Source organism: Zootoca vivipara, chromosome 13 (genome assembly GCF_965207765.1).
Source record: "Zootoca vivipara chromosome 13, rZooViv2.hap1.1, whole genome shotgun sequence".
In the NCBI taxonomy this organism is placed as follows: Eukaryota; Metazoa; Chordata; class Lepidosauria; order Squamata; family Lacertidae; genus Zootoca; species Zootoca vivipara.
The window spans coordinates 36,318,746-36,336,268 of NC_142596.1; the positions used below are offsets into that span (position 1 = coordinate 36,318,746).

The following is a 17,523-nucleotide window of genomic DNA, read 5'->3' on the forward strand; positions in this document are numbered from 1 at the left end:
CCATTGAGGAGTGGGTATGCTCAGTGATCACAGAAAGCTGACTGACTGTTGGCAGGGGCAGGAGAACAGAAAACTGTTGGGAGGGGGAATGTAATGTAATGTGCTGGAATAGGGCATGGCTGGCTGACATAATCGGTGAACAGTAGGACTTCACCCTGAAGCATTATGTTACAGGTCCCACCTTACAAAGTCTGAAGGAGATATAGTACTGCAATATAAATTACATTCAACTGCTGTGCTATAATAGTGGATTTAAGTACTTTATAAAGATTAATCTATGTCCTCCTGTTTAACAAATGCTTTCATCATTTCCTCTTGCTGCATTTCAATTTGTCGCTTGTCACCCTTTGTCCCCGGGGTGTTCTTTGCAGTATACAAAACAGGGAAACACACACACACACACAACCCACGTTTGAAGGCCAGAGCAGGGTGCTGTTTTGTTTGTTCGTTCATGGTTTTTTTACAGGAGAACTGGAGGAGGAACAGAACGAGGAAAGGGGGTCCAGAAGTCCAGACTAGTAAGGAGCCAGCTCTGACCAGCCTTCTTAAGCAACCTACCAGATTTGCTGCAGAGAGATTCTGATTTTTTTTATTGCCAGCCTGCTCCCTTGATAGTTGCTGCTGCTGCATGCAAGGGAAACTGGAGGCGGAGGAAACACCGCACATGGTTTCTCCATCCTTTCAGCCACAACTTGTGATTCCCAGGAGGCAGGGAGGAGCTTAGGTGGAGTTAGCAAGAGCTGCACAGGAGGAGGCATAGGCTCCCCCCCAACTTTTCTCCAATACCGTGCTTGATTCACGACAAATTGCCAGGTCTGTTTTTTTTTAAAGGTTATCATGATTTCCTCTAAATATCGGTTTTAAACAATATATTGATATATTGCACAAGCCTACTCCTCACCCCAATAGTATGAAGGATAAGAGAAACACACAACAATTGTTGCAGGATTATTATTTTTTAGTTTTTCAGAATCAAAGCCGGAACTGAAGTTCTAACCAGGGATGCTGCCCATCATGAGTAACAGATGAAATGAGTTGCTCCTGGAATGTCCTGGCTGTATCTCAGAAAAAAATATCCTCACTTATTCTGAAAGAACAACTGTTGGGCCCTTTCCCACATCCTTGCAGGGTGCTTCTGGGTGAAGAAAGATCTAAGATATTTTAAACTGTGCAGCTAGTTTGGAAGTACCCTCACCACTTTCAGTACTAACTTTTTCATCTCCCCCCCCCAAAAAAAAAGCTCTGGGAGGGGGGGGGAATCAGCTTTGCAAGTCTGCAGTGTGATCCAATTTGAAACAAGTAAAACTGGCTGTCTGGAGGCCCTAGTGGCTTGCGCCCAGGATCTCAGCAACACACCTCTCCCTCCTATAGCCTCAACAATATATATATATATTTAATATGTGGATTTGCTGTTTTTAATAAATAAATAAAAAGTTGACAGGCAATCAAGTGTGCTATTTTAAATTAAACAATAAAAAGTCAGAAAGCTGGCCTGGTGCACGATTAGGAAGGCAAGACTGATAGCTGAAGCATCATTCAGCTGGCTGGTGGTATGTCTGTTATGTAAATTGTGAATCCAGGCCTATGTATTGAGCTAAAAACCTGCTGTGCCTGCTCTTTAAATTTTACGCTGTTTCTGCGCACCAGAGAGGGAGGAAAAGGCTGCTTCTGTTCTAGAAAGCAGAACACAGGGCCATTAAAAAGTCCCTTACATAATTTCACTGAACACCCTCCCTCCTTGTGAATCAAAGCAGGGAAATGTGTGAACAGTAAAGAAATATGATGCTAGTTCCTGAATATTTCCTACAGAAGAACCCTTGCTTTGTTGCCATGAGCAAAACAACAAAATACCACCCAAAAGCTCACCCAAGTTAGCTGATTACAAGATCAACAGAATATATATATATCTTTATTTCACATTCTTAATAGACTTTACAATACCTTCTACCTGATAAAAGGTCTCCAAGGCAGATTAGAATCAAATAAAATTAAAACACAATTAAGACAATGAATGTAAGATTGCAGTTCCTCCCCCCCCTTCAAAACAAACAAAACAAAAACAAAGTAGCCATCACTATTTACAAGGTAAAACACAAAAAAAAACAACTTGGGGGTTACCTTTTTAAAATACTGCTCAAGCAGTTGTCTATAAAATAGGTATATAGGATTTACGGTAACCAGAATTCAGTGCTGTGCAGCAGGATAGGATTGATTCTATAAAAGGTCACAACAAAGGCCTAACAAACAGCTGCAAGAAATTCCACTTCCCTCCCCAATCTAAAAGTTAGGTGTGAAAAAATAAGGAAAATTCCTTGTTCCCAGCTGTTCCGGGATATTCCAGTGGGGTTGACTCTCTTCACCACCATCTCTCTGTTTCTCAGATCTGCAAAGCACAAAAGGACTTGTTACTCTTGCTACGCTGCAATTTATTACTTCGATGTTTACCTCCTATGTTATTGGAGCCTGTTAACTTGCAGATCAGCTTTTCATCTAAAAGCAGTCAAGGTTGCATCTCTGTGGCAAAGGGCCAACTCTAAACATTTTGTAGAACACCCAGACCACAAAACAAGGTGTTTGTACCCAACACACAGGTTTGCCGCTGCCATGTCTAGTTGCGACCTGTTCTTTCTCAGAGAGGAGAATGAAACCAGTATTAGCACTTTACCTAGGGTGCCACCTTGAGATCCACTGAGTCATAGGCAGATGTTCTCATCAGCTCAAGAGGCCTCCTCAGGACAGTGCGTAGCTCTTCATAGTCTGGCTTCTCTTCATATTCCAGGGACATCACTTGTAGCAGGTAGCTCTTCAGGGCTTCTAGAAAAGGTCAACATGGTTGTCAAATGTGAGCAGCTGGCTCCTGCAAAGCAGTCATTCCAGTATCCCCACATGTTGCTGACCCAGCTGGCATCTGAAAATGTGGCTGACTTGGCTCGGCTGTGTGCTCAATAACCTTCATGGTGACCACATTGCAACCATGGTGAGCTCATAACGAAACCACAAGCATCAAAGAAAATGAGATCTTGTAACATATGCCACATGGGAGTCCCTAAAAGAAAGCTGGGGTGCAAATGTGAAGCTCGTACCTGAATTTGATTTCCAGTCAAAGGAGAGCCTTGGAGACTTGATAACATCTGCTTTGTAACTACAACAGAAAAATTGGTGAGCCCCTCAAAGAAGAGGTAGAGAAAAATAAGGCTGAGTTGATAATTATAAAAAGACATCCTTATTCTCTCCTACTCAAAATGCCCCAAATACGGATGCACAAGCTAGGGCCCATCTTGTACGTTGGGTAAATGAGATATTTGTCCCAGACTGTGCACTGCAAGTGACACAGGAGCTGTCAAGCAGTTAGTTACCAGACTCTGCTGTTGCCTTCAGCCACGGGTGTCAGCCAATCTAGAAAACAATGAAGCTTGATGGCAGTTTCAAGGAACAATATGTGTTCTCCAACTACTGTATTTACTCGAATGTAATGCACACCTTCTTTGGCCTAATTACATCGCAGAAATTAGGGTGTGCATTAGATTGATGGCACATTTACATTCGCCAGCAAATACTTCCAAGGTTTTGAAAACAGGTGTGCATTAGATCCGATGGCGCATTAGATTTGCGTAAATACGGTACTTTGGGATTGTGAAGGAGGGGAGAGTATAAGACCAGCAAGGAGTCAGAGCCCAAGCACCAGTATACCAAGTGAGGGAACTCACAATGGCTAGTCTTGATGACTGTTGCAACTGACCAAGGGAAACCTATACTAATACTAGTTTGAAAGCCCTAACACAAGGAATGGGGAATCTATAGCCTTCCAGATGCTGCCGGGGGCCCAGCCAGCATAGCTAACAATCAGGAAGGGTGGCAGTTGTAATCTAGCCGCTTTTACCCATCTACTACAAATTTTCTTTTTCACATAACAAGGACAGAGGAGGTCATGACGAAACCAGGGACATCTCCCATGCACAGCACACACCTTTCCTTCTTCTGCATGACCACACAGGGACAGTCAAGGTCCTCAGACCAGGGAAGACATCTGCACAGCCACTTCACTAGACAGTAACCCAGAGACTCAAGATCACTACGACGAGATGGAGCTAACAGGGTAGAAAAAGAAAGCATATCCAAGTATGGAACATCAATAGCACAGTACAGAAATTGTGGTACAGCCTTATAATCACAGTGGCTCACATGGACTGCAGTCACAGTAAATCACTGCCTTAGCATGTGCTTCAATTTTCCACTATTTATTTCAGGGTTTTACCTGCCTATGGTCCATGGGGTCACGAAGAGTCGGACACGACTAAACAAGGTATCCAGGCAATTAATAAAATCTTACAACACCTCCAAAAGAAAGGCTGTACCTAAGAAGATCTCTCTGCATCTCCTTCGCTATGTGAAAAATACCAGTCAAGCAACTAAATGATAACATTTATTTGCATATTACCTAAATATAGAATCCTTTTTGCAATAGGAAGTAGGAAAATCACACCCACACCAAAGCACAAAGCACATTTCTTCCCCATAATGATCATAGGAACTGTAGTTTCTTAAGGGTGCCGGGAATTGTAGCTCTGCGAGGGATAAACTACTGTTCCCAGGATTATGTGGAGGAAGCTATGTGCTTTAAATATGGTTTAATGTATAGTGTGGATGTGACTAAAATGCAAGAAAAGTCAAAGTTTTAAAAATACATGAGCTGCATCTTGCTGTCAGAACATAAAGCCAACTTTAACATTTCATTTTTCCTCATGCACCAAAAACGAAATAGCCTCAAAAGTTAAATATGCTAGCCTGCAACCCAGCCAACTAGAATTAGTCCTTAGTGATTAATCACTGAGAGCATGTAGCCATGGGGAAAAGTATGATCTTGACTGCCAAGAGCAGCCTCTCGCAATATGTTGCCTTCCAAATATTTCTGTGCTTCAACTTGCACCATTCCTGACCATGAGCCATTCTGTTTGGGGCTAATGGGAAGTGAAGTCCAAAACATCTGGAGGGTACCAGGCTGGGGAAGGTTGGCCTACAACCTGGGGAATGTTTTTGGCCTACAACTCCCATGATCCCTAGCTAGCAGGACCAGTGGCCAGGGATGATGGGAATTGTAGTCTCAAAACATCTGGAGGGCTGAGGTTGAGGAAGCCTGGCTTAGAGGAAGCACAAAAGCATGTGTAACAACCCCCCCCCAAAAAAACCTGGGCATTTTGTGATAAGGAAAGTGACAGCAAAATGCACTGGAAAGTGTGGAATAACGCTTGATGCAACATTGTCTAACCTTCCCGCAAACAAATCAGAATGAAAGTTCAATAAAAAGCCAGTGTTGCTGAACCCTCTCCATAGGCAAAGTGTAAATGAAGCAAGATGAGTGCTCAATAAACAGGTCATCCCAAAGCTTCTTAAGAAGAGAAGCCAAAGGCCAGGCAAACCGGAGAGCCTTATTCCACAGGAATAAGGAAGCCCTTCTTTTGTGCAAGGGACCAACAAGTTAGTCAGAGAAGGGCCAGCTCCTGGAGAAGTATGATCAAGGGCACAGGAGAAAAGACCACAGACTGAATCAAAACAATGGCTTGTACTACCCACCCAGTCTGTTTCTACAGTGTGACATTATCACCCACCGGCTCCTTTGTGGCTATCAATGCTGATGAACTCTATGGTGCCCTCGTGGGGTGTCCTGCTGCCTTGGCATTCAGATACATGCTTCCCCCCAGGGCTGTACCGGAAAGCAAAGCAGTAATCTGCCAGGGTGATCTGGGGGAGGAAGAGGAGGAGGAGAGAGTGACCCAACAGCAAAAAAGACAAAGATCTACCAGCCTGGCCTTGCAAAGCACCCCTTAGTATCTGCTACTCAGCAACATTTGCAATTGCCTTGTGCCCTTAAGCAACAGCCAGGAAGGCACCAAGGTCAGAATGAATGGAGCCAGAAGGTGCAGTCATAAGAATCACTGCTCCCCAAGTGACCCCTCCTTCCATGCTATGCAGTAAGAACGTAAAAGGAGAGTACATGCTTCTCTCACACAACCTAGAATGAACAATAGTCAAGGGTTTGCAGGCAAGACGAGAGGAAAAGGAACTTTTTTGACTGGCTATTCTTAGCAGGAAGGATGGACGAGAGTCTCTTATGTCTATACTTGGGGGAGCTCTGTAGAACAAAAATTAAGTTCTCCTATCCTAAAGGAACACCCTTCAGCAAGGACACATTCCTTGTCCATCCCTGCTCCATTCCTTACCGCAGCAAGGTCAGCTGGATTCACATATATGTGCTGAGCAGTGATGTTCCCATGGGTATACTCATTCTCATGGAGGAACTCCAGAACATCCACCTAAAGACAAAATTGAAGGCAGAGGAAAAATGACACCCCAGGAATGCCTGCATTTCTCAGGGTTACTCCTAACCAGAGTATTTTCTGCTGGTGATGGCACATGGATGTTTGCCATATAGCCTCTGGAAAAGCACAGCCGAAACGTTCACATAGCATAAGCCACTCTATGTCTGTTCATAGAGGACTGTACTCCTAAAATCCATAGGCACAGAGCTGATCATGCCACATAGTGCAAAGTGCAGCTCTGTAAGGATTGGAGATAATAACCCAAACCCTACTGTGCAAACAACCCGAGAAAGATCCTGCACAGCACTGCAATCTAGTCATGCTAATTTGCAGTTCTGAGGACCAAGCTTAAATGTGACAACACAGCCACATGCAACATTAAACTCACAGAGGCTTCTCCCCTGCAAAACACCTTCAGGAAGGGGTTCATTTCGATTAGTGTTTACCAGATTTAACACTCTGCCTGGCAGAGTTACTGTATCTTCTGGTTCCTTCTCTCCACAACTGCAGGTGGCAGCTACTCTCGCAGAGCAGCCGCCTTTGCTTCATAGGGTCTGCTTCCTCCCATCTTGCTTGACCTAGGAGTCAAGCTCCTGAAGTAGGCCCTTGGCTTCAAAGCCCCCCTCCTCTGAGGAGAAAGGAGAAACATTTGAGAATAACCCGAATCTTTGAAGGAGGAACATGATGTTGGCTATGCAATCCAAAACTCAACCCTGCCTGGGTACAAATGGGAGAGGAGCAAAAGCAGAAAAAAGGGGCTTGTGGATAGTGAATGAGCAGGCAGAACTGGAAAATGGGTGGGGACTCTGGCAGGGAGGAGGAGATAATTGAGGCTAATATTAATGGTTCCATCTACCAGACCAAGAGAGAGAAGTAAAACCTTCATCCTCTAAAGGAGAAGGGTGGGCTGTTGTGCAAGATTCTTTTCCTGTCATCCAGTTGTTTGCGGCTCCCCTCTTCAGTTTCCAGAACTTTGCTCATCTTGGAAACACTGGCTTAGAACTCTGCAGGGCACTTGGTAGAAAAGCCACTTGGTAGGGAAGAAAGTACGAGGAGTAAATGAACTGGGTGGGAAAGGGTTAAGCACCATCTGCTGCACCACTTCTGACGCAAATCTCATCCTTGCAAGGCCACTTTGCAAGAATGACGGAGGGGGACAACTGTCTGATTTAAATACAGCAGCACTGTATTATTTCTACTTAAAAGCATAGCTTTGATCAAGGATGAAAGGAATGAAACTACTCTACAGGTTATTCTTGTTGAAGCATGGCAACCACCCATAGGTCCCTGGGCCCAAAGCTGGACAGCAGTGGCAAAAAAGCTTCTGTTTTACAAAGAGACTTTTTGAGAAGATTCCTTTTCATCCATTCTCCTTTTGGACATTTCATACCAGTCTAATTGCAAGCTGCAAGGCTGCTTTCTCCGTCATCTTGTTTTCACAGTCATCCAGGATGGACTGAAGGGAGCGGCCCAGATAAGAGAAGACCAGGAACCTGCCAGTCAAGAGATAACACCGCAGCATGTGAACTGTGCTATTTGTTAGAGGTTTGCATCCACTATTGTCAAATCTCTAGTCCCCACCCCTCCATCTGTATACAGTATAAACTAACTCCTCTTTAGATCTGTGGACAACAAGAACTACCAGTAATCAGGATATGTATGGAATGGGAGGAATTCAGTTTCTTTCAGCTCATCTTACTGAGCACTATGATCATGACCACACTCCCTAAGCTAGCATATTCAAAATGCAATACTACCAGAACGCTTAAGTAGAAGAATTCAAAGCAGGAGGTAGACCGACAAAGAAAGGCAAAAGCACAAAAAAGAGGCTCTGGAGCAACTGTTAAAATAATAAAATCAATGTCTAATCTGCTCTTCTGGGAAAATAGAATAGCAATTGAATAAAGAAAATGGGTTCAGCAACAGTACAAAAGAAAGCCAAAGGAAAAAGGCAACATTGATGGTGAAAGTAAGATGAGAGAGCATAGCACAGAGAAAGGATTTGGGCAGTAGAGGGAAAGATGGCTTACAGGAGTTCCCTTGGAAAAGCTTCCTAACCTGTAGTTACTATTGTGGAGGCCAAAACCAACGCAATTAGGGATCCCCAGCAATGGTACTGAATGCTGTTTCTTCCACTTCTCCACTACAAAGAGAGACAGAGAGAACATTGGTCTTACTTCTGTTAAGTTCATAGGTTGCAGTGATTTCCTTGTCCATGTTGCCTCCTTCCACTCACTCCAGAGGTCAGGGCTATGTTAATCAGGATGGTGTTATGCACAGTGTGGGAGAGAGTGCCCCTCCCTGTTTCAAGACATAGCTAGTTCCAGTGCTATTTTTCTAGAAAAAGAGGCAGAACTCACCATGAACGCCTCCCTTGTTCTCTCATAATGGCAATAGCGCTCACCTGAGAGGTGCAGGAACTGAGTTTCAGCAAATTCAGGCTGAAAAAAGCCCTGACTAGTTTCAAGAATCAGCCTATTAAGCCTTAATAATAGTGGAGGGAGAGTGAGAAAGACAGTAACAAGAAAATAGACTAGGGGATTTCTGTAATAAAACATCACACGTCTTTTTTGGGGGGAGGGGGTTCATCTCCATCCCTCAGGACCACCACTCCTAAGACTAGGGCTGACTACAAGCTGTCCCATCACCTCTTCATCTAGCCAGAGCTCCAAGGGTCCTCCTCAAGAGCCTTGGGAAAAGGCATCACTTCTTCACAAGGCTTAGATCAGGCATCCCCAAACTGTGGCCCTCCAGATGTTTTGGCCTACAACTCCCATGATCCCTAGCTAACAGGACCAGTGGTCAGGGATGATGGGGACTGTAGTCCAAAACATCTGGAGGGCCGAAGTCTGGGGATGCCTGGCTTAGATAAAGGCAAAACAGAGACATAGTCAAATTTGACTGGACTTAACCGTCCAGGGGTCCTTTACCTTTACTTTTTTATTTAAAAACAACAGACAGACCCCAAGAACTCACTGGTGAACCCTGGGTCCCTCTCCTGAGACACAGTCTCCATCTGCACTATATGTTTAAGTAATACCAGTGCCATGCCACTTTAAACTGTCACGGCGTCCACCAACGTTTGTTAAGGGTGCTGAGAACTGTTAGGAGGCCCCTTTTCTTCTCACAGAGCTGCAATTCCCAGCTCCCTGGGGAGAAGGATTTGCTGTAAAATCACTCTGGGAATAGAAGCTTTGTGGGGGAATAGGGGTCTCCTAATAACTTTCAGCAACCTTGAAAAAAAACTACAGTTCCCCAGACTCTTTGGGGAAAGCCATGACAGCTCAAAGTGGTACGATACAGCTTTAAATGTATAGTCACTTTAATGACTCATCAATTCTTACCTGTGGCTTTCTTAGCAGCTCGCTGCATGAAGTTCTGTTCATTGAAGAGCCGTCCATCTTTGCAATCCTGAAAAGGGAGAGAAACTGGCACCGATATTCTTTTTATTGCCTCACTGCCCTCCCCACCCTACACTTTAATTACCATGTGAAAGCAACCCTTTTTACATAGCTTCTCTAACATTCAATAGACTTCACAAAGGCAAGTAAAGAATTCCATTTCCACTTTACAAATGGGAGAAATCAGAGAGGAGCAGATGTAGTAAGTTAGAATGCGACCAGGAAGGCCATTCCAATAAACCACAGCCAATGACCAGTGCAGTTAGTATTATACAAACCCACATGTGACAAGCATTAGAAATAAAATTTGGGTTGTATTCAATGCTAGTCCTACTGAGACACACTGAAATCAATGGACATAACCCATCAATTTCATGGATCTACTCAGAGGAGAACTTGGATACAACCCTGTGTGTTTTTCTTTTGTGTATGAGTGGTGGTTTTTCCTTTTTAAAGAAAGTTGTCAATCCTTATAGATAGGAAAATATAAAAATGTTAAGGCTCTGGTGGGTATTTTGAAATAACAGAGGGCCTTGGGGAGACACCCCTGATGGTCACAGAATGAAGCTACTATGCCTTACACACAGCTCCTACCACTTCAACCATCGTGAGATAGCCAATGTTAGCCAAACTCAGAGAAGACACATTGAAACCAATCTACTCATTAATTTCAATAGCTCTAGTTTGAGCATGACCAGCGTTGGGCATCACCTAGCACCCAGTATCCTACTTCTGTTGCCATTCTAGGCTTAGCAGCCTCTCTCTGTACCTTGTCCTGTTCTCAAGAAAAGACTGTGAATTCTTCTTCTAAAGCACAAAGAATCTGGATGCTCCTGCTTCCTCTATGTGTGATTTCATACTTCAAGTCCTTCTTTGTGTCACTGATTACTGGAACTCTTTGGAAGAGACAAGCTCCAAGTCCTCCTGCTGTGTTTGCCTTGTTGTACCTTTGACCTGCATCTTGCCAAGCTCAGATCCCAGTTCCAGCACATAGAATGATCTATGATACACCTAACACAGAGAGTTGAACTCACAAGTTTGAGGGAGTATCTCCGCTGGGAACGGCAAGCTTCAGATGCACACATTGCTGTGAAAGGATGGAATAAATTAAGGTTAATAGGTAACCCAGGAGATCTGCACCTACTATATGAAGGCCATTAGGTTAACTTTATTTCACTCTTGTTATATTGATACAGTACCACCTCAGAAGGGGACACGGGTGGCGCTGTGGTCTAAGCCACAGAACCTAGGGCTTGACAATCAGAAGGTCGGTGGTTTGAATCCCCGCGATGGGGTGAGCTCTCATTGCTCAGTCCCAGCTCCTGCCAACCTAGCAGTTCAAAAGCATGTCAAAGTGCAAGTAGATAATAGGTACCGCTCTGGCGGGAAGGTAAACGGCATTTCCATGAGCTGCTCTGGTTAGCCAGAAGTGGCTTAGTCATGCTGGCCACATGACCCGGAAGCTGTACGCCGGTTCCCTCAGCCAGTAAAGTGAAATGAGCGCCGCAACCCCAGAGTCATCTGTGACTGGACCTAACAGTCAGGGGTCCCTTTACCTTTACCACCTCGGAAACAATAGGTATCAGAACACTTAAATATACTGAGCAAGGAGCAGATCTGGACAACAAAGCCAACACTGCACCCTTTGGACACAACCTTTGTATGTCCACTGCAACCACAGCAAAGAATTCTAGGAAATGGTTAGCACAGATCAGAGATAGTGGTGTCAGCAGCTCAGCATACATACAGCATTTGGGGGGATGACGACACACAACTTGTTGAGCTATGTTGACAGTTAAGACAGATTATGAATGACAGATTATGAAAATATGGTTATGACAGACTTACAGTTTGAGAAACCAGGAAAAGACCATTAAATAAATTGGGATATAGATTTTATTTGCTGAAAACTTACTAGGCAGTTTTAGTCAGTGTTTTATTTTTGCTGTTTTTTCTGCCACTCTTTTTCTATTTTGTTCCTGTTGCCACTTGATTTGATTTATCTATAGGAGCAGATAAAGGTAAAGGTAAAGGGGCCCCTGACCATCAGGTCTAGTCGTGTCCGACTCTGGGGTTGCAGCGCTCATCTCGCTCTATGGGCCGAGGGAGCCAGTGTTTGTCCGCAGACAGCTTCCGGGTCATGTGGCCAGCATGACAAAGCTGCTCCTGGCAAACCAGAGCAGCGCACGGAAACGCCGTTTACCTTACCGCCGGAGCGGTCCCTATTTATCTACTTGCACTTTGATGTGCTTTCGAACTGCTAGATGGGCAGGAGCTGGGACCAAGCAACGGGAGCTCACCCCGTCACAGGGATTCGAACTGCCGACCTTCTGACTGGCAAGCCCTAGACTCTGTGGTTTAACCCACAGCGCCACCTGGGTCCCTATAGGAGCAGATATAGCCCTTTAAAAAAAACACCTTAAGGGCAGATTTTCCTTAATAAAGTAGGACACAGAAGAGGTGGTTGCATTCTCTCCAGAATGTAATACCATGCAAGCACATATTGTACCTTCATACATCAGTCCATAGTCACCCTCGCTCAGAAGTTTCCCAAGCTTCCATTGCTCGTTGTTCAAGTCTGTTAGGATCTCACCCTCTGGGAGAGGTCTCACGGTGGCACTCCTGTCCTTCCTGGGCATTCGGTAGCTGGGCTTTGCTTTACAAGAGAGACACAAATATTTCTTACTTAGATTTGTACCCCACTGTGCTAGGAATTCAGAGTGGGGACTCACTCTGCCCCCAATATTGCTCCGTTTGCCCCAATATTGGGATGAGTGTAAACTAGAAAAACTAGTTTTGGGGGCAAATTTCATGAAAATGGTTAGCATTGTGATAGCAATGGGTTTTAAACAAGATAATACAGAAAGAGAAGCACAATAGGAGTTTGTGCAAAAATTCAAAGCCAGCCAGCCACCCACCCGGAATCATCAGCAAATACAACCATATACAGAGCTAAGATCCTCACCTTTTGCCTTTGGTGATTTAGTAGGTGATACTGAAGGTGACCAGCTCCGTTTATTTGCAGAAGAAGCGTTTCCTTTGTCTGGCAATATTTCTGCCTTTTTCTTTGCAGGAGACCTTGGCAGGTGATCCTGGTCTTCCTGGCTTAGCCCTGATAAAAGGTAGCACTGTCAGAACAACAAAAGTGTTTACAGGCAGGCCAACTGCCTCTACTCATAGAACTGCACTGGTTGCTTATTTGTTACCAGGCCAAATTCAAGGTGTTGCTATTCCTGTGTAAAGCCTCTAACAGCTTGGGACCAGTCTGTTTGCGAGTTCACCTTATCTTTCATTGCTTCAATCTGCAGAACTGGTTTAATGTTTTTATATTGCTGTAAACAGCTGTGATATATTTTTATGATACAGTGGTATATAAATATTTTTAATAAATAAATAGATTATATAAATACTGTTACAGGTACCACATAATACCCGTTCCACACTTGTATAAAATTGATCTTTTAGTATGACACCTTCTATGCTTTGGAACTCCCTGCCTATTGACATTAGACAGGCACCTGCTCTAGGGAGGCCATATTTTGAAGAGCAAATTAGAGGACACATCTGCCGACTTCTGCTTTTAACTATGGATCGCTATGATGACTCTCACAGCCGGGGCTAGCTGCCTGTAGGGGGGTGCTCTGGCGACGGGAGCCTCCCAGGCTGGCACCCCCTGGTGAGTGGTGTTCGCACCCCCCAGCAGGCGGTGCTCGCATTCCCAGCAGGTGGATTTTCGTGATTGGCGCAATCGCCGTTGTGAAAATCCGCCCGCTGATCACGCAAATCCGCCTGGCCGCCAGGTGGATTTGCATGATCAGCGGTTGGATTTGCATGATCGGCGGATGGCGCTGGCACCCCCGCCCGCCGGGAGGTGCCAGGCTGATCACCGGGCATATTTGCGTGATCTGCAGGTGGGTTTTCATGACGATCGCGCAAATCACTAAAATCCACCCACCAGGGGTGTGAGCACTGCCACACTGATCCACCCAAGGGGGATTTTGTCACACCCACAGGCATGACACCTGGGGTGCACCGAACCCCCTGTACCCCCCTTGTGAGGCCCATGGACTCTCATTGTACATACCCATGAAAAAGAGGACGTGCCCTGGAAAAAGAGGGCGTATAGCAACCCTATGAGTTTGTACTATCTTTGGCACCTGCTTAAACATTTTTGTTTAGGCATCCCTATCAAGACATGTAAAAGGTGGCATGCGTTTTAATCTTGTTTTAGCTTACCACTGATTTTAATAACTTTTGGAATGCTTTTAAATACCAGTTTTAACTTTCTATTAAGAACTTCAATTTAAAAAAATCTTTATAAACCACTGTGTTCTTTTTTTTTTTTTTGCTTTTTTACAATTAAGTGGTATAGAAATTTGGCTAAATATCTTTTTACAATATTTGGACAATATGCCATACCCAGGAATATACTGCCCTGCTGCTGCTATAGTAAACCAGCTGGTCTCCTGTCACCCCATGGCGGCAGCCTGTGGGAACTGGGGGATGGCTTGGCAGCAGCAACAAACAAATCTTTCGGTCACAAACCCACACTTGCTGACCCCATCATCTTAGTTACACTGCCTCCACTTTTGATGTGTGTATAGGCCTATAATGGATGCAAGTTCAAGCAGACAGATTGGAGCTCCCCCTGGCATTGTTGCTGAGCTACCACACAGGAGACAAACTACCTGCTTGAGAAAGGGGCATGGGTGGCAGGGCAGGGAAGGCAGCCTGGCAGCGGTACTGAGCAAAGTCTGCTTAGCGCTGCCATAACAGTCCCAGCTGCCCTTAAATAAGCAAAATCTGAAAGGTGATGGAAGGCTCCAAAAGCTGGAGCTGGGCCCTGTTTACCATTCCTGTCTATGATCCCTGAATGGTTCTGGCCCTTAACCTCCATCTCTCCAAAGCTAACAGGGACCCATGTTCATTACTGGGTGAGAAAATGCCATGCTCATAATTAACTTCCCTGCAACTATTTCCACTTGACAGGTGTTGGGTGAAGGGGTGGACTGGCAGGCAGTGAATTCCTAACAAAATCAGGCCTACGGTAATACAGAGATCAGTGTCTTAGATTCAAACATCACTCACTATATGGGTTTACATCTCCTTTTTGTGCCATCCACTCTCCCTGGCTAGTAAATGTGCTTCATGTTAAATAGGAACAATAAGTTAGGAGGTCTAGCCTCAAAGCACTTTCAGCTGGGTCATCAGATAGGTAATGTTTGTCAGCTGCCACATTTGACTAAACATTCCTACCTTTCATTGAAGAAGTTGGAATGATCTGCATGCCCTCTTCTTCTGCAGGAAGTCTGGCCCCGCAGGAGGCACAAAAGTTAAAGGATGCCTCAACCCTCTGTCCACACTGCGGGCAAAAATTGACCATTCTAGAAAAACAGTGGGAGAGGGAAGAGGGGAGTGGGTAGACATAAATATCTGCAAGCCTCAAAACTGGAAAGTAATATTCATAATTTGGATTTGGTTGTTGAATCAGTGAATATTTTGATAGGGCACAATTTACCTACCAGTACTATATAAAACTCCAAAGGCAATTTATAAGAGCAAGTGATTAATCTTCATGTGGTAAAAAGGAGCGGGGAAAGCAGCAGCTAACAAAATACCTGTGTGTGTGTGTGTCCTTTGGGCTTGTGTGTGTGTGAGAGAGAGAGAGAACGAGAGAGAGAGAGAGAGAGAGAGAGAGAGAGAGAGAGAGAGAGAGAGAGAGAGAGAGACCAGGTAGAAACACACGCATATCTTAAGTACCTTAGAGTAGAAATGAGAAAGACGTGCAATTAATAAAATAACCCAAGGCCCCTAAACTTATTTAATATTCCATCTTAGTTCACATAGTTCACCTACTGTACTCCTCATTTAATCCCTGCAATAATCCTGTGAGGCAGGTTAGGTTGAGTGAGTGCCCCAAGATCACCCAGGCTGAGTGGGGATTTGACCCATGTCCTGGTCTTGACACTCTAACCTTTACACCACACTTGCTCTTTAAAAACTTTTAAAGCTGCAATGGCAGCTAAGGGGGTGGGGATAGGGTTGCCAGACTCAATAGTGGACAGGACTTCTGTGCCTTTAATTGCCCTGCTCTCTTTTGAGTCTGGAAACCTTAAAGAGAAACCAGCAGACCCTTTGCTTGGAAATTAGACAAAGGGTCTGCTGGTTTCTCTTTAAGGTTTCCAGACTCAAAAGAGAGCAGGGCACTTAAAGGCACGGAAGTCCTGTCCACTATTGAGTCTGGCAACCCTAGGTGGGGAAGAACCAAGACAGACAGTCCATGTTTTTGGAAGCTGTTTTTTAATACACACACACACACACACTGTCTCTCTCTCTATATATATAGTGAGCCATTTTATTTTATTTAAATTGCGGGGCAAGGTAAAGGCAGTACTGTGCGCCCAAACACATTTCACTAAAGTTCCATTTTTGGTTTCAAAACCGACATTTTAAAGGGGCAACGAAACACAGGAAGTGTGCTTTTTTAAAAAAAGAAAAGAAACAAGAGTAACCTGGCTTACCTTCTCCTTTTTTTTTTAAAGAAACACAGCATATAAATATTACACGTTAAGAAACGTTATGAGGTGGCCACCCTCGCTTTCGGATCCAAGTGACCCTGTTTCCTGAAGTCACTTCCCCTCCCTTATCAGGAACTCACAATCCTCCTCGCCGGGAGGCATTTTGAGCCACCACGAATTCTGCGAGAGACGGCTCCTCTTTTATTTTATTTTTATTTGTTTCAAATAAAAACAGATCGAAGATCCCGGGGGCAGCCCCCTGCAGATCCACACCACACACGATCTAAGGACAACTAAAGCTCATGGCTCCCCCCCCCCCCCAAAAAAACCGGCGCTTGGTTTAAGGGTGCTGGGAACTGTAACTCTTGTTGGGTTGGGGAAAACTACAACTCCCAGGATTCTCTGTGAAAGCAATATACGTCATATGGATGTTATAGAAAACATCGATGTCTTATTCTGGGAGTAACGTTGCTACTACAGTACCGGGCTTTTCCGGCTGCAAGAAACTAACGCGGCGCCTCTCGCATAAACACGCAACTGCGGCGGCGGCGGCGGCGGCGGCCATGCTGGGCCACACACGGAGCTTCTTCGGCTCACCGCGGCTGCTCGCCTTCGTACCCACCCAGCGCCGGCCTTCTCCCGCTTGTGGGCTGCAGCAACAGCGGCAACGGAGGCGTCTCCCTCTTCGACCTCCGGCCTCTTGCGTCCTTTGCCAAACCTGTTCATGTCGCTTCCAGTGGGCCTCCGGCCTGCCTGGGAAGAAGGAAGCCCGTTACCTCGTCCTGCCCGGCCCGCCGACCTCACGGAAGCGCCTCCGCGAATCTTTCTCCTGACAGGCCGCCTCCAGCGACGCCCTCACGCGGCTCAGCTCTCCATCCCACAGGGACCGCTTTCAGAACCTGCCCCGCCGGTTCATACCTGTGGCGCTTAATCCCCCCTTGTTCATATTCATCAAGCGCCACCAATCTTTTACGCGTGTTTTACTCAGTGGGGGCACCAGGAAATTAAAACAAAATCTGGGGATTATTGTATTTCTAGGTGGGCAAGAAATATGCTAAGATATCCGAAAGAAAAGCAGTGTATGTTGATGACAGGAGTCCAGCAAAAGGGGCGGGGGGGGATTTGTTTCCCGCTCTGGCACAACACCCATAGTTTAATAATAATAATAATAATAATAATAATAATAATAATAATAATAATAATAATATTTATACCCCGCCCATCTGGCTGGGTTTCCCCAGCCACTCTGGAAGGCTTCCAACAGAAAAATAAAACAGTGATCTATTA

At 45.0% G+C, this 17,523-nt stretch overlaps 1 protein-coding gene across 7 annotated transcripts; it reads right to left on the reverse strand.

The window, feature by feature from the left end:
• Window positions 1-1,889: 1,889 nt before the first annotated feature.
• On the reverse strand, window positions 1,890-17,180 carry VRK3 (VRK serine/threonine kinase 3). Of its 7 annotated transcripts, none has more exons than XM_088656566.1 (14): window positions 17,013-17,180; window positions 14,975-15,102; window positions 12,684-12,830; window positions 12,228-12,374; window positions 10,753-10,805; window positions 9,662-9,728; window positions 8,376-8,460; window positions 7,708-7,810; window positions 6,219-6,311; window positions 5,607-5,739; window positions 3,968-4,088; window positions 3,084-3,142; window positions 2,666-2,814; window positions 1,890-2,383 (listed from the first exon to the last, which is right to left on the reverse strand). In XM_088656566.1, exons 2-13 carry the CDS (start codon window positions 15,099-15,101, stop codon window positions 2,666-2,668), a joined length of 1,284 nt encoding a protein of 427 aa, XP_088512692.1. In that variant the 5' UTR covers window position 15,102; window positions 17,013-17,180; the 3' UTR covers window positions 1,890-2,383. The 7 variants fall into 7 exon arrangements, with proteins under 7 accessions (XP_088512692.1, XP_088512688.1, XP_088512687.1 ...); XM_088656562.1 differs by having other exon boundaries at window positions 12,252-12,374; window positions 16,859-17,038; XM_088656561.1 differs by having other exon boundaries at window positions 16,859-17,038.
• Between the last annotated feature and the right edge of the window lie 343 nt (window positions 17,181-17,523).